The sequence below is a fragment of the Coptis chinensis genome, chromosome 2 (genome assembly GCF_015680905.1).
Source record: "Coptis chinensis isolate HL-2020 chromosome 2, ASM1568090v1, whole genome shotgun sequence".
Classification (NCBI taxonomy): domain Eukaryota; kingdom Viridiplantae; phylum Streptophyta; class Magnoliopsida; order Ranunculales; family Ranunculaceae; genus Coptis; species Coptis chinensis.
In genome coordinates this window covers 49,196,662-49,221,441 of record NC_141457.1, presented here as the reverse complement: position 1 = coordinate 49,221,441, position 24,780 = coordinate 49,196,662, and the positions used below count along the sequence as shown (strand labels likewise).

Sequence of the window (24,780 nt, the reverse complement as noted above, 5' to 3'; positions counted from 1 at the left end):
TTTGCACAACAGATATCATTATCAAGTTTGGGGCAAAACAGATGTAACACACAATAGAGCCAACATAATGAACACAGAAGCACTTCGCAAAGAAAAGTTAGCAATCTGAAAAGATCGTAGTCTCGCTTTCCCTAAATCCTGGGCACCTGAAAAATTATGTCTTCATGAGTCGTTCATAGGAGTGGCAGCAACTTGCTTGCTTCTGCGCTGATGAACATCCCAATTATACACACGAGCAATTGTGACCTGATTAGCAGCAATAATTTGATGTTAAAAACTCATCCTGCTTATCGCTAAATTCATCCAGCTTATTAATCACTAAATGGTGAAAAAACTCTGGACGTCCTTTGTAAAGATAACCTGAGTTATTGTCGTTTGGTCTCGTAGAAATTGTAGATCATCAACAAGTACTTCTAAGCTGGCTCTAGCATTTTCAAGATTCTTCTGTAGAAGGGAATTAGCCTGCAAATAAATATCATCAATTAATGCATTTTGTGTCCTAATAACAGAATGAAAAAGACTTGAGATGTTTCACTCTAGCGGACCTCTTCATATGTGTACTCAAGCATGACATTGGCACCCAACCAAAGACACACTGAGCCATTGTCGTCGATGCGAGCTCGCGAATAAATGCCTTCAGAAACTTCAAAATCAGTAATCAATGCCTGCAACAAAAGACATAAAAATGGTGGGGATTGTTAAATACTAAATCAAAAAAACAAACCTCAATAAGATCTTTTATAGAAAAACAACCTGATGGAGTTATACAGCAGGATCAAAATCCTTCACATAACACACATATTCTAACGTGTCACCATTATTAATCAACATATCAGTGAGAACCTGATAATACTAGTCATAATGTCAGTGTATCTGATATTACTTGAGGGTATTCTGTGCTTTCACATATTTATTTCCCAGACTTGTTTGGTTGGTTTACAATTTTCCTTGGATGATTTTAGACTTGGTCCAACTCTGTGGGGCTGTCACCGCTACCGGCTTTCATTGTGCTGCCTAGATTGGTTTAGTTTTCAAATTTTTTCTTAACTAACTGCATTTTCAGAGGCACAACGAAATTTACCCACTGACTACATAATGCATCCTGACCACTCTATGCTACAGTGTGTACTTCAAAACTAGATCCATATCAGAGTAGGAATAGACCAATCACAAGCTCTGGCCTCTGGTCCACCACCTGATATCTGAAGGGCAGCATGACAAGCTACACCAAGTCCGGACAAACATGACACATGCTACTGTACAGTTTATTATGAAAAATTAACAGAAGTTTGTATCTTTTCTCATCAGGACAACTAGAAAGTACCGGGCCCTTAGCTAACACAGAATTGATAGCCCTGTCATTATGTTGTTACACAACTAACACTGGTGAAATCCAAATCAGAATGGTATAAAAGGCAGTATTCAAAGCTGACTTTATGAACCAGATAAGGAAAGGGACTAGAAAATCAAAGAAAAGATTGACATCAGTGGTAACGTTTGACTTTTGCAATAGCTCAGAGCCACAACACAACTATCATGTGAAGAGCTTCCTAAATGGAAGTTTCACAAAAGTCAACCTAACCAATCATAATGGTGAGATCAGTCGCACTCACCAATATAACTTTGTCATTACATTATTATCGTTTATCTTTTGGATATTATTGGTAAAACACGTATTAGAGATAATTCAATGGGCAGTATCTAAATATATTAAAGTGTATCCTTACCAACCCAGTACATATGATGGCAATCAAAAAACCATTAAGTATCGAAACTATTACCAACAAGGAGGATCTCTAGTGCTTCCTGGAGCATATGAATACAGTATCTCTAGTGATACTGTGAGAGAGCAGTGTCTCTACATTCCATGGAGAAGTGAATCGGTAAATACTTGCTCCCAAAGTCCCAAGTACATGGTTCTTGACCAAGAAAGAGGAGAACTATGTAGTTGACGTTCCAGGTATACCATGTTTGTCCTTTTAGCGATACTCAGCTTCCACCTTCGAGAAATCTAATAAAATAGTACCTACATAAATCCTAAAGGGTTCTGAACTTTCATGCAGAACCAGAGTATTTCTGGCAGTATGGGACCAGCAAAGATAACTTGGGTGTAAAGGACCAACCATGTCATGGAGGCATCTCATGATCGCACAAAAACTACAGCCTATACAAATGTGACATGAAGTGGAATATGTTTTCCATACCAAGGATATTAAAGTTCGTGAAGGATTTTGGCAACTATGAGCTAACCAAGTTTAAAATTTACAAAAAATTCATACTTGAATATAGGAGAAAACAAACCGAGGCCGATTTTGAAAGAGAGACGTAGTTTAACAATTTTACCTCCTCTATCTTCACATATGGACTATACATTTACTTCATGTCCATCTCTTTAACGAAAAACTTGCCTTCCAACGGCTAGGATCTACTCAAGAACTCAATTTTAGTAATTACGTAACCAAAGTAATAAACCACATTTCATGCCTCTGTGATCCCAAGCTGATAGAGGGAGGCATAAAAACCAGTTTTCAGAGTTTCATTGTTGCGCTTCTTGGCAAGGAGAGGAGAGGGATAGCTTGTGGAGGGAAGTGTCTTCATTCAGGGCTCATCATTTTCAGGGCTGCAGTATTAGCACCACGAAATATGGGATTGGTACCCCTTTGGTAAAAGGTTAGAAGAAAAATGGTTATTCCACCTCTGTCCTTCTTCAGTATGGGTTTACGCCCCAGTTCAGGCACCCCTCCAGTTTTTGTCATCAGGTACCCCAAATGTAAAAAGATCACAGAATTTGGTTTCCTTGAGAGACTTCCCTTGATTTGAAGTATTCTGGTTGGTCGTGGCGAAGAAAGGTCGCGGCAGAGAAAACCAAGGGGAACCAAGTTACAGTGGTAACCAAGAACAAGCGGCTACTTCTTACCGTGGGAGACTTCTGTTCAACACATACTTTCTGGCCACGGTGAAATAGTACCGCGACAAAACAGTTCCACCGGTAGCAAGTTGCTGTGGAATCCAGTTCTTCATGGCAGTTGCTTGCCGCTACATCTCAAATTCTTCATCTATTCACGACAATCTAGGTAATAGGTTGCCTTAACAGATGAAAAGTGGGGGCAATGGGATGTCATGGGCTAGTCTGGAGAATATTGTTGCAATGCCCACACAGTAATTATCTTCCAATCAAGTCTTCATTGCTGGTAAGGACAAGAGGGTGCCAACCTTAGATTAGACATCACGGGTTGTAATATTTTAATTGAGGCAGCACCTTGAGACATTGTGTAAAATATCTGTCCTCAAGAGACATGTTTTTACGCTACAAAATCAAGGTGATTGAAGTGTATTCATCTTTGTAGGAATTACTATTTATTTGTCATGAAACCTAGGAAGCTCATGGTCGTTACGAGCACAACCGAGGAATTCAATGATGATCTTTGAAAGTTATGTGTTGCCTTGGTTTACACAAAATGTTGGACAGTTCAAGACTTAGTTCACTGGTCAACTAGTAAACCTGACAGACTAACACTAAACGAAGGCTCAAGTCGTATGACACTTTCAGCCCAGTCATAATTTCTAACGCACTCCAGTATTATATTATTTTTCTTATTTCATACATATGGGGGATTGTTATAAAAGCTCAACTTGGTTTTTAAATATGTATGAAAATGTTTTTGCTTGGGTTTGAATCCATGGCCTATTCTTTCTACTACACTCAAGTTAGTCCCACATTGGAGAAACAACTTAATCTTCTTAAGTTTATATGGTCTATGCCCTTGCATGAGGATAATGTTGTATAGAGATATGGGGGTGCTCTCGCGCCCACATGGGTTTGGAGCCTCCCAAATTGGGGGGAGCTCTAGAAAACCTTAATGTGCATATGCTTGCACACAACGCACATAGGGATGTAAATCCACCCATTTGGGCATTACATGGGTGCGGGAATAGGCTTTGTTTGCAATCTATGTTTTTGGGTTTTTTTCTTGAATTAAAATTATTTGTAACTGATTTGACCAAATCTCAAAACACGTTTTTACTGAGCACAATTTACTCAATCACTTGGCGTGGTGATTAGTGGATCTGGTCTATCACTCTTTGGGCTATTAAATCGCTGAGTACTGGCCGAGTAATCGGTGAGTACACTCTCTACTTGATACCTAGCCGACCCATGCAACATGTTACTCCCCATGATTGGTCGGTGTAAAAAAATCGCAAAATCAGCCAATTTGCCGATTAATAAGTGATAGGGCTCGGGAGATTTAGTTGTGTGGACTCAGACCAAACTAAAAACATACACACTCATCAGATTTAGTAACAAATCACAAAAAAATTCGATGAGAGAGATAGAAAGAGAAGATTGTAACATATATGCATGTAACTTCAATTTCAGATCAGAACTTTCATGGCTAATTCTTCTTCTCCCACTTCTTGTACTTCCACTTCCACTTCCACTTCTTCTTCTTCTTCTAGACTAGTTCTCTGATTCTTCCATTCCATCGAGTTTGTGCTCGTCTGGTGGTTTTTCTTCATCGATTTGTTTATTTTTCTTAATTGGAAAAAAAGAAAGTGGCAATATGGGGTTAAATTGGGTTCTTCTGGACCAACCCAACCCAAACAATTGGTCAGGTCCATCCAACTTAAGCCCATGCCACAATTTTCCGAAATCTAAACCACTTTCCCCATTTCCGAAATTAAACTAATTTTACCCCTATTTCTGAAATTTAAACCATAATTAAGCATGGAATGACTCGGGATCAAACCTAGAATCTCTGGTTTAATAGACCGGCACCTTATTCGTCATTAATTGGTTATGTTATGTTGGCATTTCAATGTTAACTATATTTAACATGTATTTGTAAAGAAATATAGTATTCTGAAAAATCGCCCGATTAATGCCGATTAATCCCCGACCGAGTAGGTCTACTCGCTACTCACTCTTCGACCTAGTAGCGACCGATTTCCGATTTAACTGCACAGATCACTCTATATGAACATGGTCGAACAACTAGGGGCGGATCTATGAGTTGGCTGTCCAGGGCTACAACCCCCCTAACTTTTCCCAAAAAAATATATGTATTGGTCACTATTCATGAATTATACCCCCTAAAAAGTCAAAAACCAAATAGGAGTGGCAATTAAGGCTAGTAGCCCCCCTTTGTGGAGAATCCTGCATCTACCCCTACAAACAACACACAAAATACACCTTCTCTTCTCTATTGCATGAGTTTACTACTTCTTCTCTACTTTTAAGCATGAGTTTACTACTAGAGTGAAACTAAGAGTTATGAGATTCCACGTAAGTGCTAGGTGCTATTTTGTGGAGTCCACAGTCGTTGAATCCTGGGGCTGGGAGGTGCGTCAACCATATCGGCAACATTTTCACCTTCAGGACAGAGCGCTATCACAAGCCTCAACATTATTGTTGTCTTTGCTATTTGGTTATTTAATTTTTTTATATCTTACTAGTGCTGGATATCAGGTAACAAAAGGAATTAAAGAACCAAAAACGTGTTTTGAGACTTGGTCAAATCAGTTACAATAAATTTTAATTAAAAAAAAAGCCCAAGAAAACACATTCCCGCACCCACGTGATGCCCAAATAGGTGAATTTACGCCCCCTGCACACGCGGACATATGTGCATTAAGGTTTTCTGGAGCTCCCCTTAACTTGGGAGACTCCAAACCCATGTGGGCGCGAGAGCACCCCCATATCTCTTTATAACACTATCCATCCTTATGCAATATAAACTTGAAAAACGTAAGTTGTTTCTTCAATGTGGGACTCTGTTGCATGGGTACGCCCTAATTTCCTCTGTATCGTGGATACGGGTACGGACACTGACACACGGACACAAGCAAAACAGACCCTAATTCTCAGATCTCGCCGTGTCCAAATCGTCGTACCCGTGTCCAAACCAGATGCTCCGTCCCGTACCCATGCAACACAGATGTGGAACTAAAGTCCTACACTTGAGTATAGTAGAAAGAATAGGTCATGGGCTCAAACCTAAGCAAAAACATTTTCATAAATATTTAAAAACCAAATTAAGTTTTCATAACAATCTCCCACACGTATGAAAAAAAAATAATATAATACTGGAGTGTGTTAGAAGTTATGAATGGGCTATGAATGGGTTGAAGGTGTCATAAGACTTGAACCTCGGCTTAGTGTTAGTCAGTTGACACCAAATCTAAAGGAGGAAATCTAATTCTTTTACTAATCAATAGAGAAGCATAGTAAGTTGTCTGTCAAGACTGAACCTTTCGTTGGAAAGAATTTTAAGCTTTGGCAAATGACAAGAAGTTTTATTTGACTACTTTGAAAGTTGTTGAATGGCCAGCTAATAGTAGACCTATTCCTGCTGAAAATGAACATGAGCTTGCACGTTCTGCTAGACTAGAAAAACGGGATAAGACATACTACTTATGCCATAATTATATGCTTGATTGTTTAACACCTGAGTTGTATAATGTTTATGATGTATGTGCCACTGCTAAGGACTTGTGGGAAGATTTAGATAAAAAATATGCACAACTGAGGATGCTGGCTCTAAGAAATTTTTATTAGCTAAGTTTTTGGATTTTAAGAAATTTTATGCAAATTTGTGGTTTCTCTAGTTGAGAAATTGCCATGAAATTCTACAAGAGGGTTACAATATTTGTAAAGGTTTTCAAGTTCCTGAAATACAAGCGAAAAAATTGTGACCATGGAAGACCTCCCTGTGAATCTTCGCATCGAGGAAGATAACCGTATTGTTGAAACAAAATAAGAGACTTTTGAATTGGAGTCCGAATTTATGGACAAGTCTGTCCACAAATAGCAGTTTTCTATTGGTTAACAGTTTTTTTGGGCAGTTTTAACAGTTTTTTCGGGCAGTTTAACAGCATTTTCGGGCAGCACTCCACCAATCACCAGCTGATGTTTTGTGGACAGCAAATAGTTGTCTGTCCACAAACATATTTCGTTTGAATTGATGTCCAAGGCAAACGTTGTTACTGAAAAGCTTGGTAGTGCTAGTTCTTCAAAAGACAAGGCCCCTAACACCCATACCAATACCAATAAGAAGTCATATTGGAACAAGATCAAACAGTCTTATAGCCTAATCCTGATATTTTATGTTACGTGTGTGGTACCCGTGGTCATACTGCAGGTGATTGGGTTTTTTATTTTTATCGGTAAAATGTGATGTGTATATATATATATACAATCAATCATAAGTCAACTTTGTAGGATGAGATAGCTCACTCAGACACAACAAAGGGAAAGACAGATACAATATCGATAATAGAAAAAAGAAAACTGCAACTACTAGAGAAAACTAAAGCAAAGGGATGCAATCATGCATGGCTGAGCAAGGAACCCCATCTGAACATAATATCCCCAAAAGATGCATCTATCCACTCCTCCCAAAACTTCGACCAGAGAGAAATGAATCCCTTGACCAGTACAATCATCTGTGCCATGGTCATCGCACATCCATCAAAGTGTCTCCTGTTCCTTTCCAGCCAGAAAGCCCATATGATAGTAAAAGGTAAGATGTTCTACACTCTACATCCCTTTAGGGAATAGACACTAAGCACCCAAGAGCTCAACAAATCTTCCACTTACCAAGGAACAACCCAATACACTCCAGAGTGGCCCACAAAGTAACTCCATATTTTCCAAGAAAAAGGGCAATGAATGAAAGTATGACTCACTGACTCTCCATTAGCCATACACATGAGACAAACGTTAATGATTATTTTCTTTCTCCTAATGAGATTGTCTATGGTCAAAATTTTATTATGGGTGCACACCAAATGAAAAAAACAAAACAAAACAAGGGATCTTTACTGATCAATTAAAAGAACTAGGAAAGTCTGGAATCATGACCCCTCGGGTGTTGGCCGGTAGATGAGAACACAAAGAAAAGTATAAAGACTTAGCTGAGAATTTTCCATTGTTTTCTATAGTCTAGTGCCGGCGATCCCTATCCGGTCTCACAGCAGGAATCGCCTCCAACATAAGCAAAAGGGTGGCAATGCTCGCAATATCCCAATCAGAACATGAATCCCCAAATCCCACCCAAAATTACCGTTATTTAGATGCATGAAAACACAAATGGAGCGATTTTTACAAATTAAGATGGCATAAAGTCTCGGGAAAGACAAGAATAATGGTCTCTCTGCTACCCATCTATCCTTCCAAAATCTAATTATACTCCCGTCACCTAAAACGTACGTGATTTCTCTATGAAACTCCACGAGACCTCTCTGAATACTCTTCCAAGCCCCACACCCGTAAGGCCCTGAATTCCCCTACTATACCAACCTAGATTGGTCTCACCAAATTTGGATTTGACCACATACCTCCAAAGCCTCTTACTTTCTTCCCCAAATCTCCAAAGCCATCTGCCCATAAGGGCAGAATTAAACTCACGAATGCTCCGCAAACCCAGACCCCCATTCTTCTTCGACAGACAAACAATTTTCCAGTTAACAAGATGATACCTATGATTCTCCTCCTTGTCATCTTATAAAATATTCCTAATGATACTTTATCACTCTCGCACCTCTCGAAAGGTACCGCCCATGCCACCCTTAAGTTTTTGATGGAGGTTCTACTCTACAGGTTCCCACATAGTAACATACTTGTATCGAGCACCAAGAAGAAGTCCAAGATACCTCGAGGGCAGAGATCCGGCAGAGCACCCGATGACTCTAGCCATCCTATCAACATCGCTCGTGTCAACCACCCCATACACTTTGCTTTTTGCCATATTCACCCTGAGCCCTGAGATCACCTCAAAACAACAAAGAATCCCACGAAAGAATCTAAGTTGTGAGAGGTCCCTATGCAAGAACACCACAATGTCATATGCATATTGCAGATGAGAGACGAGAACTCGGTTCTGTCCTACCCTAAAATCCTCAATAAAACCGAGCACATTAGCTTTACTAATTATTCTACCCAAAACCTCCCCTACTAACATAAAAAGGGGTGGAGACAGGGGGTCACCCTATCTAATACCTCTAGAACTCCTAAAGAAACCAGCAGGCGACCCATTAATAAGGATCGAGAAAGAACACGATGAGCAGCATCTCCTAACACTTCCAACCAAACCCCACACGTCTCATCACATAGTCCAAAAACTCCTAACTCACATGGTCATAAGCTTTAGCCAGATCAATTTTACAAACTAGACTTGGTATCCCACTAATATTTCTATCCTCAATTGCCTCATTAGCGACCAACACCGCATCCAGGATTTGGCGCCCACTCACAAAAGATCCTTGTTCCTCCGCAATGAGAATAGAAATCACCTCTCTCAATCTCATCGAAAGCATCTTGGATATGATCTTATATACATTACCAACCAAGCTGATAGGGCGCAAATCACTAATGTCCTCGACTCCTCTCTTTTTATGGATTAACTTGATAAATGTGTTATTTATGCTATTCGAAATAAAATATGACTCCCAAAACTCCCGAATAGTCTCCATGACATCATCTCTCACTGTATCCCAAAACTTCTGAAAAAAAACTCAGTATTGAAATCATCTGGGCCCGGAGACTTATTGTTCCCCAGATTGACAATTGCCCTCTAAACCTCCTCCTCCTCAAACTCTCTTTCTATGTCCACACTCCTCTCTAGAAATGCTTGGAAGAGAGAGATCATCTACAAGTGAGAGTCTGCCTACAAGCTCGGTATAAAGCCTAGAGTAGAAAGAAACCACCTCCTCTCTCAAGCGATCTTCTCTCCAAATAACATTACCATAAATCCTTAAACTCTCTAACATATTCTCTCTATTTCTAACCTAGCTTTTTGATAAAAAAAAATTAGTATTAGAGTGCCCCTCCCTGATACCTTTGACCTTACTTTTTTGCCTCCAGGACATCTCCAAATAAACCACCCTCTCAAAATCCGACCTCCAATCCTGGCGTTGGATCCTCTCATCCAACTCATGGTTTCTTTCTTCCTCTTTGAGATCGGCTTTCTTAATATCTTGTAAGAGTTTCTCTTTTTTCTTGTCCACACGCCCAAAAACATTCTTGTTCCACTTCTTAATTTTATTTTTAATAATTTGAAGCTTTTTATTTATTTTTTTGATCAGCAAGTGAGGTTGTTAGCGGGGCCCTACCCTTTATTCATAATAAAAAGCTTTTGAACTGGATTACAATCTCTCATACTCTCTTCCTATTACATCATCATCTATAATTTCCATTACATCATTAGAAAAAGAGTATATACTAATATCTACATATGCCTCATCAGGAAAAGTACTAGCTAAAGAATCCGCTAATTTGTTCGCTTCTCTGTAAATGTAGACTATATTGAACTCCTCGAGCTCTGTCTCCATTCTTCTAATGCTTCTCATCATCTTGTTCGCTTCCCATGGAAAAACAAATTTATGTATAAAAGCTATTACATTTTGAGAATCTGTTTGTGCACGGAGTTTCCTAATGTTATGCTCAATTGCTAACTTCATACCTTGAAGTTCCACCAAAACAATTTGAAGCTTTTTTGCGAGTCTAATACTCGCTTTATCTCCATCAGTTTCGCAATTCCACCACTCTTTCACATTATCCACAACCTGGTCGTCTTTTAACCACATGTTCTCGAAATGAAAAGGAGTGGGGCGTCTCTTCTCAACTTGAATAGTTAACAAGATAGGGTGATGATCAGAAGTTGAGCTAGCAACAACTGATTGGAGAAGAGAAGGCCAGCTATCTTCCCACTCCGTAATCACCATAAATCGATCCAAACGAGACAAGATCGGCTAAACGTTTCTATCGGACCACGTGAATTTACCCCCGATAAGAGGTAAATCCACTAATTCACATCTCCTAATGAGATCGTCAAATCTCCTATTGATAGTGGGACTAGGGGCTCCCTTTTTCCGCTCGTGGGAAAACCTACCCATGCTAAAATCGCCACCCACACACCAAAAAACACCTTTACTAAAAGCATAAACGTCGTCAAGCTTAGCCAGTTTCCTCGCCGTCAAAAATACAAGAAATGGACACAGAGGACGACCCAACAAGATGGTCCACCGCCTCAACCCTCTCTTTATCCCAAATAATACAAATCCCTCCAGCTGAATCAACTGCTGGCTGTGTTGCATGGGTACGGGACGGAGTGTCTGGTTTGGACACGGGTACGACGATTTGGACACGGCAAGATCTGAGAATTAGGGTTTGTTTTGTTCGTACCAGTGTCCCCAGGACACGGGTACACGACACAGAGGAAATTAGGGCGTACCCATGCAACAGAGACTGATGGAATGTCTATCCACTCCATCTCATTAATGCCCCAAATATCTCGGGCGACCTTAAGATCAAAACAATCTAACTTAGTCTCTTGGAGCAGCACAACTGAAGGCTTCTCCTTCCTAATGACTTCTTTAACAACATATATCTTCTTATTACTACTTAGCCCCCTAACATTCCATGAAATGATTTTATGCCCCATGGATAACAATTTGGTTTCTCCCCCCTCTCCTAAAACTCCCTTCCACAACGACCTCACCAAAGTTAATAGTGGATACCAGCCTCGAGAGTTCCCTATTACCTTTTTTATTAGCATCAATCCCTTGCATTGTGTTTTTCCCAACCAATTTCCCATTCTTAGTACCTTTCTTTCGTCTACCTTTTTGGTGGCCTTTCTGAGAGCCACCAACTGCCCCAAAGATAGGCCTTAACAGCTCTAAGACCTCCTCTTTTTTACCTGCACAATTCAGACCCACCACCATCATCAAAGTAATGGCATTATCATTAAGCCACTTTAACGTCTCCTTTGTGAGGTCTATGACTTCAGGATTCTTAGCTATAACCGGCTGAATAATCCTAGGACTACTAGGGGAACTAGTACTGCCCCCGTCTCTTCCCCTTCCGCTTTCTCTCCTCTCCCCATTAAACACTACAAGACTTAACTCATTCCTTCCCTCATTTTCTGTCATCTCAGTTTTTAAGAATCTATCACATATAGTCAAAGAAGTACACCCATTAGAAGGAATTTCATGCGGAAAAATAAAGGAACTCGCAAGGGAAGGAGTATTGATGTTACTGACTGTTTGAACCATTGGGAGAATGTTGACCCCTGTGCGCATATCAAAAGGACACTCCCTAGCTGAATTAACTGGCAAAGGAATGTCAGTCGGGGACATTCTTGAGTAGGTAATCTCACCCACTTAATGTGGAAAGCAAGCTAGAGTACCATGCTGGTTTTGACAACTATTCTCATCCACAACAAATAAATTGTCACCCCTAGACCCAGAAGAAACAGAAAGAGATCATTCAAAATACAGCCCCCCCCTGTGTGTGCCACTCTCCCATGTTCCCCTGTCAATGAAAGACTATTACTGTCATGAGTACCATGTCCAGACCCTCTTAAATTGTCAGCAGCTGCATTTAAATCCACCATTATCCGGTTCCATATATTTTCAACAAGTATTTCGGATGTCGTCAAGCTCCTTCGGTTTGCAGTTCTGTTTGCAATCGCAGCCCTCTCATTATTCCTTTCAATAGAGCATTCTACTGATCCCATATCTGTTAAGGGGCATCAGGTCTGCCATTAGTTGCACCCTCCATTGGCAATAAGGCACCGTCGGCAGCTCGAACATCCTCCCTGATTTCCGTCACTGCTTGAACTGATACACTTCCTTCAACATCGTCCAGTCGCATCATTGAGGGGATTGGACAACCTGAATTGGTTCTATGCTCCACACAAGAGTGAGACAAAGGAGAGTTTGTTCTTTGTTGGTGAAATATTTCGCCTGGTTCGACTAAAGGAAGGGGGGTTGAGTTACTCGTATTTTGCCCCAAATTAGATACAAGTCCGAACCTAACCTGGACCTCATTTTGAGTCCTGTGAGATAACGAAATTTGACTGCCTGAGTTATGGGCCTGAGTCAGTTCTGCATTAACCACAGGTACTACCTGTTCACTATTTATCATTTGGGCTTGGGCCTGTCCAACATACAGAAACTGGGCTTCGGCTTGATATTGTACCTGCTCATCACTTGTTGACTGGGCTTCGGCCTGTGCAGTATGCTGAGCGTGTAATTGGATCAGCCCAGTGCATGTTTGGGCTTGGGCCTGCCCACTATTAAACTCTCTTAGGGTTCTCTCCATTCTCTGGGCATATCTTGAAACTGTAAAATGTTGGAAGTGGCCGTCTCAATCATATTTAGTTGTGCAGAACCATCACAAACTTGGCTGTTCACAATAACTGGATCCAGTGCATTCCTCTCCTCATGTCTCTGGTGCCTCCTCTCTCTGATGGCCCTCATCCTAGGTAAGAAACTTGGGTTTTCAGCATCTGATCTTTCAGTACAGATCCTTCCATCCAACGGTTGAGTTAGAGACTCAAAAGAATTGTGAAGTACCAGCCCACTGTTCTGCGCTAAATCAAGTCCACCCTTGTTAACTCTTGTCTCATTTTGTCTGTTGTTGTCAGTAGTGAGATTCAAATTTGAACCAGATCTATTGACCAGTCTACCCCTATTAGCATTATCTCCTCCATCCACCTGTCTCCCACTGCTACGGCTACGCAGCCTCCTCTCCACCACATCTACCCAAGGTCTCTGATTGGCAAAGCCTTGTTGAGTCTCCACCTCACCACCACTGGCAGTGGCTCCATCACTTGCATCTCTATTCCAACCAACACCAGCTAGCAGATTAATGAAGAAACTAGGAGGATCAAGGTCCAAGAAAATCTTACAAGCTTGGTTTCCGACAGGAAACAGGATAGATCTGGGTAGGTCTGAATTGTTTCTCTCCACCGCCGCCAAGAGCCCAACCTGGTTTGAAATAATAGGTATCACACAGTAAGCTTTAATGGCTTCCTTGAGTTTTGCAAGGAATGAAAAGTTCCACAAATCCGACCTGAGACCCCATAACGAAATCCACCTCAAAGATGCACCAGACCCACCTTCCACTGAGCAATTATTGGATCTGCAATCAGTCACCACCTCCGCGAATGATCTATCTGGCCTCACAAAATGTTGAAAAGACTGATCTTGCACTACATTCTCATCCCGATGCCCAATCCTAGCAGTAGTTCTTGCAAAGATATCTGCAAAATCTTGCCAGCCAGTTCCTTTATCACCACCAGGAACAACCACCCTCTTTGTTGTCTCCCGATTAGAAAAACCAGCAATCACCACATACTTCCCAGCCCCATTTTCTTTCTCTTGTATGGTGATTGTCCTCCTAAACACCTTTTTGAACCACCCACCACTGTTTGTGCCTACAGCAGCTAGATGTCGAAGGCACCGTATTATCCACGTAGCTTCATCCAACCTAAAGACCATCGATGTATTCCATCTTCTTCCTTCTTCGATAACTCTAAAAGAGGACCCATTGATCAACGTTTGAAAGACAATTTTTTTTGCTTCAATTATCACCACATTTTCCATTGCCGCTTACACAGATACATGCATATTGTAAGCACAAGAAACTCCCTAATGATGATGGAAAGAAAAATAAGGCGCAAGCCAATGTGGTTCAGGATGGCAACTTCTCTGCTTTAATTACTGAGGTTAATCTGGTTAGCAATATGACAGACTGGTGGGTAGACACAAGGGCTACCAAACATATTTGTGGCACTAAAAACGCCACCATATTTTTAATGGGAAGGTGGCTCTGTTTGCCCTATGCCTTATAGTTGCTATGTGTAAATGCTTTACAAATGTCCTCGACCGGTTCTTGAGAGGGATTAGAAAGAGACTACGGCACTGGGCAATGATAACTAGATAATTTATTAGGAAGATTCTAACCGGATCTTGACTCAAACCTAGCAAAATTTTCAAGCCCATCAGCAACCACATTAGCTTTCACCACAATATCAGTAGACCATGATATTTGTGCTTAAGTTCCAACCCAATTGAAATCAACTTCAGCTTGCAATTTTCTAAATGCATGAGCGAAGCGAGTACGAATTCCTTTGACTAGCTCCGTGCACTTAGAACATACAAAATTCTTGTTGAAAGCAAGAATAGCACCCTATTCTCATACTGCCTCCTCCCAAACTTGGATTACAAATGGAGACCTATAACTAACTATTTTTAGTAGAAAACTTGATATCAACTTTAATCCCTGGGGTAAGAACTGAAACCATGTGGGGTAGGAATTGATTCCACAACCTTAGGGACAAAACCCAAAAGCCTGAGTAGCTTTCTTTGTACTTGCAAATAGCAAGTTTATTTCAATCGACGCCTTAGCTTACCTCCCTGGCTGGGATTGACGAGCTATCTCCAGATATGCAAGGATCAGATACTACTTATCGTTTCCCAGCAAGAAGTCAAGAAGGATGAATTCTCAACAAAATATGCTTAATTGCTTCCAAGTCCTCTCTCTACAAATATTCGCAAAATTAAAAAGGAATATGATACTACACAGACTACTCTTTCCATGAGAAAGAGCCGAGAAGGAAGGCCATACTTATAGAAGGTCGTCAACTGATCCCAAATATGCCCAAGAAGAAAGCTCAACTGCTAAAAATAACTCAAGGTGGGGTAAGACTATGAATAACGAGTGAAGAGGTGATCGACAAACTTCCAAGAGGCACAACATTGTTCTCAAAAGAGTGATAATAATTGTTTCCTTGTATGAATATTTATTAATGGCGGGACTTACCCAAACCAACACTAAGTCACTAAAAAACTAACTTTCTGAGGAGCTTTCACTCCCAACAAAATTTCCAGACGTAGAGGGATAACTGCTACAGGCTAAGAGGGAGAGGTTGAGGGTGGGGATCTAAAAATAGATGAGGCTAAAATTGCGTACAACGCTAAGGAAACCAAAGCATCAATCTTCCAACCACTAAAATATTGCAATCTACCCAAATTCCAAGCTACAATAAGACCACCCTCTCACTGCTCCAGAAGTCCCCCGCCCAAGTCTAAAATATGATGATGTACCTTTTCCACCTTAAAAGATAACATGACGTACAAATTCTTCCTCAGCCTCTCTCACAACACCTTTTTAGTCAACCATGTATAGACGACATAATCAGTCATTGTTCAGTCAGTTCCTTAATATCTAGAAATTTCCTCAAGAGAGTCCCGTTAGAGATATAGATCACCTTCCAGTTGACTAAATAGGGTGATCGTCCAGTGTCGCCCCCTAAAACAATTATGGATAATTGTGTCACAACTATCAGTTACACTTATAGCTCGAAAGAGGAACATGGAAAAGACAGGAAGGAGACCGGAATAGGTCTTTTAATATCATTATCCCCCCTTTCAACAAATAATACCTTTCCAGGTGCCATGGAAGAAAAAGCTTGCCTCTTTCTCTGTTCTTTCTTCATGTTCCTTCTTTCTTTACTGTTTAGACGTGCTTGAACACAAAATGTTGCATTTTTATTTGATTTTGAGGATGGTTGAACCCCTTACGGATCAGAAATGGCAAATTTGTGTCATGGAGGTGTTGACTCGGGACACGCCGGCGAAATACCCATACCCGTGCAAAGCCTCCTTCCAAAGGAAAATAATGGCATCCCAACTCTTAATCCTGACATGAAACCCCAATCATGCTTCACCTCGAACTTCAACTATATATTGAAGAAGAAGGGCAAAAGACTCGCATAGTCTCAAGGGGCTCCAAAAAATGCTAGATAAGTAATCATTTACCATCATGTTTCATAAAAACGGAAGCCTGAGGGAATTAAGTTGTTCACTCAAAACCAAAACTGCCTTCGCAAAACCGATCAACCAAAAGGGCACGTCCTGTTTGTGTACTTTGTAGTCAACGGGCGATTCCAGAATTTACACTATTAGAAAACATGACTGTTAATGCCTACTTCTATAAGGTTTATCCTTCTATTCAGGGGCCAATGTTTTCAGGGGTGATGCGCAAACTAATTGACCCCTTTTGACAGCATAAGGAAATCAAGAGGTACAATTTGACCTCTGAGTGTTTTTTTCCCCTCTGATTAAACCGGCTGAAGCCACCTACCTGTTCCTTGTATATGTGGCTGTTCACTATTGGTTCATTGCACACTAGTGTCCAACGAAATTGGACGCAAGAAAGACTCCACTCCCCTAACAAATGGTCTAGCCAACTAAAGTGGTTAAAAGTAACATACTCATCATAGGATATTTTTCATACATCATAGGTTTTTACTTCCAAGGTTTACTTATCACTATTTCTAATCAGTTACAGAAGCATGCAAAAACGAACAAATGCTCTATCTCTAGAATGTGTATACTGTATAGATATAAACAAACTTCTAACAAAAGCAAATACAATGTACTAGCCCTGGAAATTCATAATGGAATGCAGCATCTTCAACTGAAACTATATTAACTTATGGGAGGTTTATGGAAGTTGACCGTAAGTAGCTGCCCACTCATTGGACTTTGGTGATGCCAACTTTCATGGGGCTTAAACTCCTAGACACTGTCTTCAACTGAGTTCTTTTGTATATTTGTTTCCGGTTTGGGGTTTTACCGCTCACCTTAGCGTCTTGCTAAGGAAGCATGAGGGTTTTCCTCTCTTTTGAATGTACTTTAGTACTTTACTACATTGCTTTTTCACAGATGAAGTTTTATTTGATTCCTACTTTGCTTCTTCAATAATAAAGTTTCATTTTTAAAAACAGCACCAATAATGATAACAGTAATTATAATAATAAGAATAACAATAATACTAATTATAATAAGAAGACTTTACTATTATAATTAACCCTTATAATTATACTATTATTAAAAAAGGGTATGATTGGCAATATATAAAGATACCAACATTTTCTTCAAAAAAACTGAGGCGGAGTGAGGAGCTAAGTCTAATCAATGCAACGCATAAGTACATATATTGTCCGCCAATCACAAGACGACACGTGGCGCTACATGGCAACACATGAGCCATTCTTCACCACCAATAAGAGCGAGACACGTGGCAAATACATTTACAAGGGAAGGAGTTACAATTTGACACCGTCATGGTCATGTTTAATTGTCATCAACACAATTAAACACCCAACTGGTTACAAAGTTATTATTTGATTAATGGTTGCATGGTGAACCATTATGAGCCACCATTATGAGCCACCATTATGAACCACCTTTATAAATCAAGCTAGAGAAGCTCACAAGAGGTCTTCTCTCTCATATTCTCTACACTCCCACAATGGCTTCTTCTCCACGCCATTCTTTATCTTCATAATGTAATGGAATTGGGTGAACTACAAACTCATTCCATACACCATCAACAAGGTAGCCTAAACCATTGTAGCAACACCAAACAATCAATATCAATATACGGCTCTACATATGAGTCCGAGGACCTACCTGCTCGAGGACCTACCAACTCAATTGGGGAACCTTGTAAAATATCTTGTCTCTATTTCTCTATTTATCTCATGCATCCTCCATTAGAAAACAATTTATATTGATGTAATATTTAGTTCGATCCCCATAGAAGGCACTAAATGTAAATTCATAAATGAAGTATGCATTACACCAATTATTACACCAATTGAATATTTGCTAAATAGAAAATAGTAAAGAGACAGATTTGTTGACAGAGCTCCCAAAAGAAATGTGTGGGTACATCCCCAGACTCGTGTGAGGAGTCATATATTAATATAGAGTGATTTGACTACATTGTTGTTTTTTATGTAAAGAATGGTTTATAGCAAGACCCAATTCCTTTTACAAGTGGTTGTAGAGAATGACATGAAGAAGCCATTAGAGAGGAGTGGAGAGGTCTCATGAGTGAGTGAGAGAGAGAGACCATGAGAGAATGAGTCTAAATTGGTTTATAAAGATGGTTCATAATGGCTCACCATGCATGTAACCATATTACATTAATCAAGTCATTTACTTTGTAACCATTTGGATGTTTAATTGTGCCTTTGATGCCAAATAACTATGAGACCAAGACTTAGTCAACCTGTAACTCCCTTGCCATATTGCAGTTGCCACGTGTCGTCTGCTCATCATTAGGTTGGTGCATTGTCACGTTTCCTCATATGATTGGAGGATATATATATATATGGGGATGGTTATATGAACTCCATTTAAAATGACTCCAAAAAAACTCCACCACTAAATATATTGAATTAGAAGCTAATTTTTTGTGTAGATGTTCTCTACACAATATAGATCATCCTCACAAAAAATCAATTCATTTGAAGATGTACAATCTCGTCAAAAATCGTTTATAATGTTATGAAGTTATCCAACGGCCCATATTATTTTAATTTTGGTACAACTTTTGACAATGTTAAACGTATTCGATTGAGCTGATTTTTTGTGGGAGTGTTCTCCATCATGTGATGTATATCCTCACAAAAAATTAGATCTCAATTCATCTTGTAAGTCCACTATTATGAGTGGAGTAACTTTGGAGTCATTTTAAATGGAGTTCATATAACCATCCCCTATATATATATATATATATAGTCCTTCTCTCAAAAGTAGCTACTTAAGTTAACTTTAAAATAAGTACGTAAGTAAAATTTCACCTACAAAATGAATTTAAACCTATTTTTTTGTGGATATGATACACTCAATATTAAGATCATTTCTACAAAATTTCAGCTCATTTGGAAACCTCTAACATTGGCAAAAAACAATTACAAAAATTCAACATTTCTGGACCTTTAGATTTCTTTTTAAATATGATAACAATTTTTATCTATATTAGAGGTTTCCAAATGAGCTAAAATTTTGGGAAGATAATCATTATGGTGAATGCTTCATAACTACAAAAAATTAGGTTTGATTTCATTTTGTAGGTGAAGTTTCGCGTACGTACTTATTTTAAGTTAACATAAGTAGCTACTTTTTAGAGAATTACTGTGTAAGATATATATATATATATATATATATATATATATATATATATATATATATATATATATATCTTACACAACCTCTTTTTTTTTTGGGGGGGGGGGTTAGTAAAGGCTACCATACAATGGGGTGTTAACGCAAAAATACCCAAGAGTCCTAGGTAACAGCATGTCGAACTAATTTTTATACTGATTATGCACAACCAGATTTGAGAGACGAGTAAAAGTAATATAAAAGCTATATGATATGATTGTCGATTTGTGAATAACGTTATCAAAGAAACAAAATGAAATTTAATGATATCACAAAGGAACTTCAAAACTTGCATGGATTATAGAGACGAACCTCACCAGTACCCTTCTTTGTTTGCAATGTGGCAACTATATCTAAACACTTCACAATGTCAGGGATCTTTGCCTGGCAACGACAATAAACAAGAAGCATGACTTAGTCACCAAGATAAGTAATTTTCACAACTAGTAGTACATATTTTCAGGATAACATATTCCAACAAACACAAACAGAATCACAATACTAGCTAAAATGATTACAAATGACTTGGAATTATGCTAAATAAATGTAAGGAAAATGTAATGGCATATTTACGGTGTATGTGAAACAGAGAACATTGTAAAAACCCGCAAGAGCAACTAAATGCTTAAGGAACACACAGAAACTCCAGAAAAGCAATTTCAAATTTTAACTCAATGCCAAAGCAGTCCAGAACTAGGTAAGCAACTAAGTGCGTATTCGTCAACTCTAGCATGTCTTATGTAAAAAAATCTCAGAAGATGGAGAAGAAATGTTTGCAAATGAAAACTCTTGGGTTTCCCTCTTCATTATGTAGAGAGGGTAAAATTATATTACTACTAATGAAGAAGACAATTTGGGGAGACTATGAATTAATTAGTTTTGATCTTGTATCACTCCAATATTTATAAGAAAATAACACGGAGCGGGCTGGGCCCTTAAATTCCCTCTAGAGATGTCCCTTACTACTCTAACAGAAAGCATTACACAACTTTACAGGTCCACAAGTAAATGTTTTGAGTCAATTAGATTGCATTTTTGTCGAGTTACTTCAGTCTCAATTTAATCGAGTAATAACTGGGGACCCAAAAAGCGGTTATATTGAACTGAATACACTTTTGTATCAAAGCTATGATTATGCTTCGGCTAAAACCCATATGAGCATATGCAAAACATTGCCAAGAAGCTTGCACCTGAAGATCCCTCTGCTGAGCAAGTAGTTTCATCTCAACCAATTTGTATTGTTGAAGTCTGCAAAATCGTTGTTCAGTATCGCGTTAGCTAACACACTAGATAAATATTTGAATTTCTGGGAAAGAAAAATAAAGGAGGTGATCAATATATATATATATATATATATATATATATATATATATAGTCCTTCTCTAAAAAGTATCTACTTAAGTTAATTTAAAATAAGTACGTAAGTAAAACTTTACCTAGAAAATGAATTAAAACCTAATTTTAGGTGGTTATGAAACAATCACCATAAAGATCATCTCCACAAAATTTCAACTCATTTGGAAACCTCTAACATAGATAAAAATTGTTGTCATCTTTAAAAAGAAATCTAACGGTCCAGAAATATCGAGTTTTTGCAATCAAAGTTTGCCAATGTTAGAGGTTTCCAAATAAGCTGAAATTTTGTAGAGATATATTAATGTTGAGTATATCATATCCACAAAAAATTAGGATTGAATTCATTTTCTAAGTGAAGTTTTACTTACGTACTTATTTTAAGTTAACTTAAGTAGCTATATATATATATATATAGTCTTTCTCTAAAAAGTAGCTATTTAAGTTAATTTAAAATAAATACGTAAGCAAAACTTCACCTAGAAAATGAATTAAAACCTAATTTTAGGTGGTTATGAAACAATCACCATAAAGATCATCTCCACAAAATTTCAACTCATTTGGAAACCTCTAACATAGATAAAAATTATTGTCATCTTTAAAAAGAAATCTAACGATCCAGAAATATCGAGTTTTTGCAATCAAAGTTTGCCAATGTTAGAGGTTTCCAAATAAGCTGAAATTTTGTAGAGATATATTAATATTGAGTATATCATATCCACAAAAAATTAGGGTTGAATTCATTTTCTAGGTGAAGTTTTACTTACGTACTTATTTTAAGTTAACTTAAGTAGCTATTATATATATATATATAGTCCTTCTCTAAAAAGTAGCTACTTAAGTTAATTTAAAATAAATACGTAAGTAAAACTTCACCTAGAAAATGAATTAAAACCTAATTTTAGGTGGTTATGAAACACTCACCATAAAGATCATCTCCACAAAATTTCAACTCATTTGGAAACCTCTAACATAGATATAAATTGTTGTCATCTTTAAAAAGAAATCTAACAGTCCAGAAATATCGAGTTTTTGCAATCAAAATTTGTCAATGTTAGAGGTTTCCAAATAAGCTGAAATTTTGTAGAGATGATATTAATGTTGAGCATATCATATCCACAAAAAATTAAGGTTGAATTCATTTTCTAGGTGAAGTTTTACTTACGTACTTATTTTAAGTTAACTTAAATAGCTATTTTTTAGAGAATGACTATATATATATATATATGGAATTACCACATATAAAATTGAGCATAATTTTTGCAAAGATGTACCTCACTCGTTTCTCGATTTTTGAATCTTTCTCTATTACTGATTTTTTTTCATTTAACAGATATTTTTCGGGGTGTTCCATGATATGAAAATCGACCACTCGTGCGGAATGAGGGTTATATATGTATGGAAAATTATGCACAAATGTAGAAATTATCCAGTGATTACAACTTAAGTTGTCACCTATGTTCCCTATATCTTACCTTCACATCTATCCAAATTTGAAACAAGTTTTTGTGCATTTTAGATAATGTAGATTGAAGTAGCGGAAGCAACACTTAATTAAAATCTACACTTTATAGAACCCTAAAAGTCTTACCTTTTATTGAATCTCACTCAATAATTTATAAACACAAACACAACTAAAACAACTAACTGAAACCCTAACTATAAGCCCTTATTTATAACAACCCTAAAAACAATAGACCAATAGTAACACGCCACGTGAGCAACAACCAAAATAGAATAACTAAACTAGTGGACTCTCAACCCATTGGGCTTGGACTTGAGCTATAGGCGCACGCCTATAATATGAGAAGAAAACATGGGCGCATGCATATGTCTTCAAAACAACGAGCTAACAATCTACATCATTGGAGTTTAGAGCTCTTCCTATGAACACATTCCAATACAATATTGGCTTCTTGCTTCTTTGTTTCTAGTCAACGCCTCACCTTGTGAAGTAGTTTGCTCCTAAGTTGGTAGGTACGAAATCCATTGGCTATCCTTTAACTTCAGTTTGTAGCATAGCCTTTACTATATTTGTAGTAGATGGCAATATCTTGTCAACTCCTTTTTCTACATATTATAGCTACCCCCTTCACTAAATCAGGTGTGCTTGTTTCATAGCCCTTCTACATAGATTGACTTGATGATAGGAACAGATATGGTCCTTTATTACATAATTATTCTCATTGTAGAAACTTTACATAGTTTTTTTTTTCATTCCATTAGTTAAAGATAATATATTGTTATAATTGTCATCAACACCAAGGAAATCAGCCAGAAACTACCCAGCTAGGACCGGAGACCCACTAAACCCCCTACTAACCCTAATATACTTACTAATCCAGCAACGAGAATGTAAATTACAAAGTTCACACAAATAAACAAGGAAGGGGAGAACAAAAGAACAGCACAAAGACCCAACCCCCACAGCTTCCACCACCCCCTTTTCCTAGACCACTAGTTCTTCGGCTCCCACACTACTCTTATTCAGTTCCCTCTTCAAATTCTTCGAGTAATCAAGGTCCAGCTTGGCTTCATCCTCAATATCCTCAAACTCCTTGCTACTTTCTGTCCACAAACCAGCTCTTTCCGCTTCCATCCTCCTCTTCCTCCTATCATCCATTAATTTCAGAACTCTATCTTTTTGCTCAACAACATTTGTCCTGTGCCTACCAAACTCCAACATATTCCTTTGTGAAATAACTTCTTTCTCGCACTACCAGTCTCCAAAATTTTCCTTGCCATTCACGGTTTGACCCAAATCTCCTACCACAGGACTTCCACCCACTTTACCGTTCTTCACACCCACCAGGGACAATAACGCATGTTTCAACCTTCTCTCCTTTGCCGCCATTTGAACAATCTTTAAAACCTCTCATTGCCTTCATTCCAATACTCACTCTCCACCTTCGTCTCAACTTTTTAAGACTTTCAGATCTTTATCCTCTTTAACTATTTCTTCTAACCTCTCTATCATACTCCTGTTTTCTTCTAACTCCTCTACTTTGAGTGGGTACTAATTCTAAGCATTGATTTTCAATATTGTCCAACGTAGTAACCTACTAATTTGCACTGACCCACACACCTTAACACACTCTATACTACGGGAAGTTTTCAGACAATTATATCATGTGCCCATCTAAACCAATGTATAAAGTACTAAATGTCTGAAATTTATGTTCTTTATTGATACATACTAGCTTACAAAACAAAAAATCAAATATAAAGAAAGCGCCCAAGTAACAATAGAATATTTCAATGAAACAATGAAAAAAAAAAGTGTAAAAAATAACCTTTCTTGAAGAAAAGCTAAAGTAGAGTTGACATCAAGACCTAATTGTTGAAGATACATCTGAACATCTTCAACGAATGATGCTCCTGGTATTCCCCTTCTTTCTGAAGCTACTAAAGATGATGATGATGAAGAAGAAGTAGCAGCCATTTTTTAAACTCCAACGGAGAGAAAAATTAGTAGGCAGTCTAGATTCTTCAAGTTTCTCTACTGTGTAAAACTCAAATGCTCTATGATGAAGAAGAAGTTTCTTTACTGTGGGCTTTATGGGACTAAAAGTTTTAAGCCCAAGCCCAATTGTATTTTAAGTGGGGCTTGTACCCTTGTTG

The 24,780-nt window shown here is 38.3% G+C and overlaps 1 protein-coding gene across 1 annotated transcript; it reads right to left on the bottom strand.

Moving 5' to 3' along the window:
• PFD3 (prefoldin 3) lies at positions 1–24,700 on the bottom strand. The gene is made up of 6 exons (XM_086588993.1): positions 24,453–24,700; positions 20,997–21,054; positions 20,119–20,190; positions 546–665; positions 361–462; positions 1–246 (listed from the first exon to the last, which is right to left on the bottom strand). The coding sequence occupies exons 1-6, from the start codon at positions 24,599–24,601 to the stop codon at positions 163–165; spliced, it is 585 nt and encodes a 194-aa protein (XP_086445119.1). The 5' UTR covers positions 24,602–24,700; the 3' UTR covers positions 1–162.
• Positions 24,701–24,780: the final 80 nt, after the last annotated feature.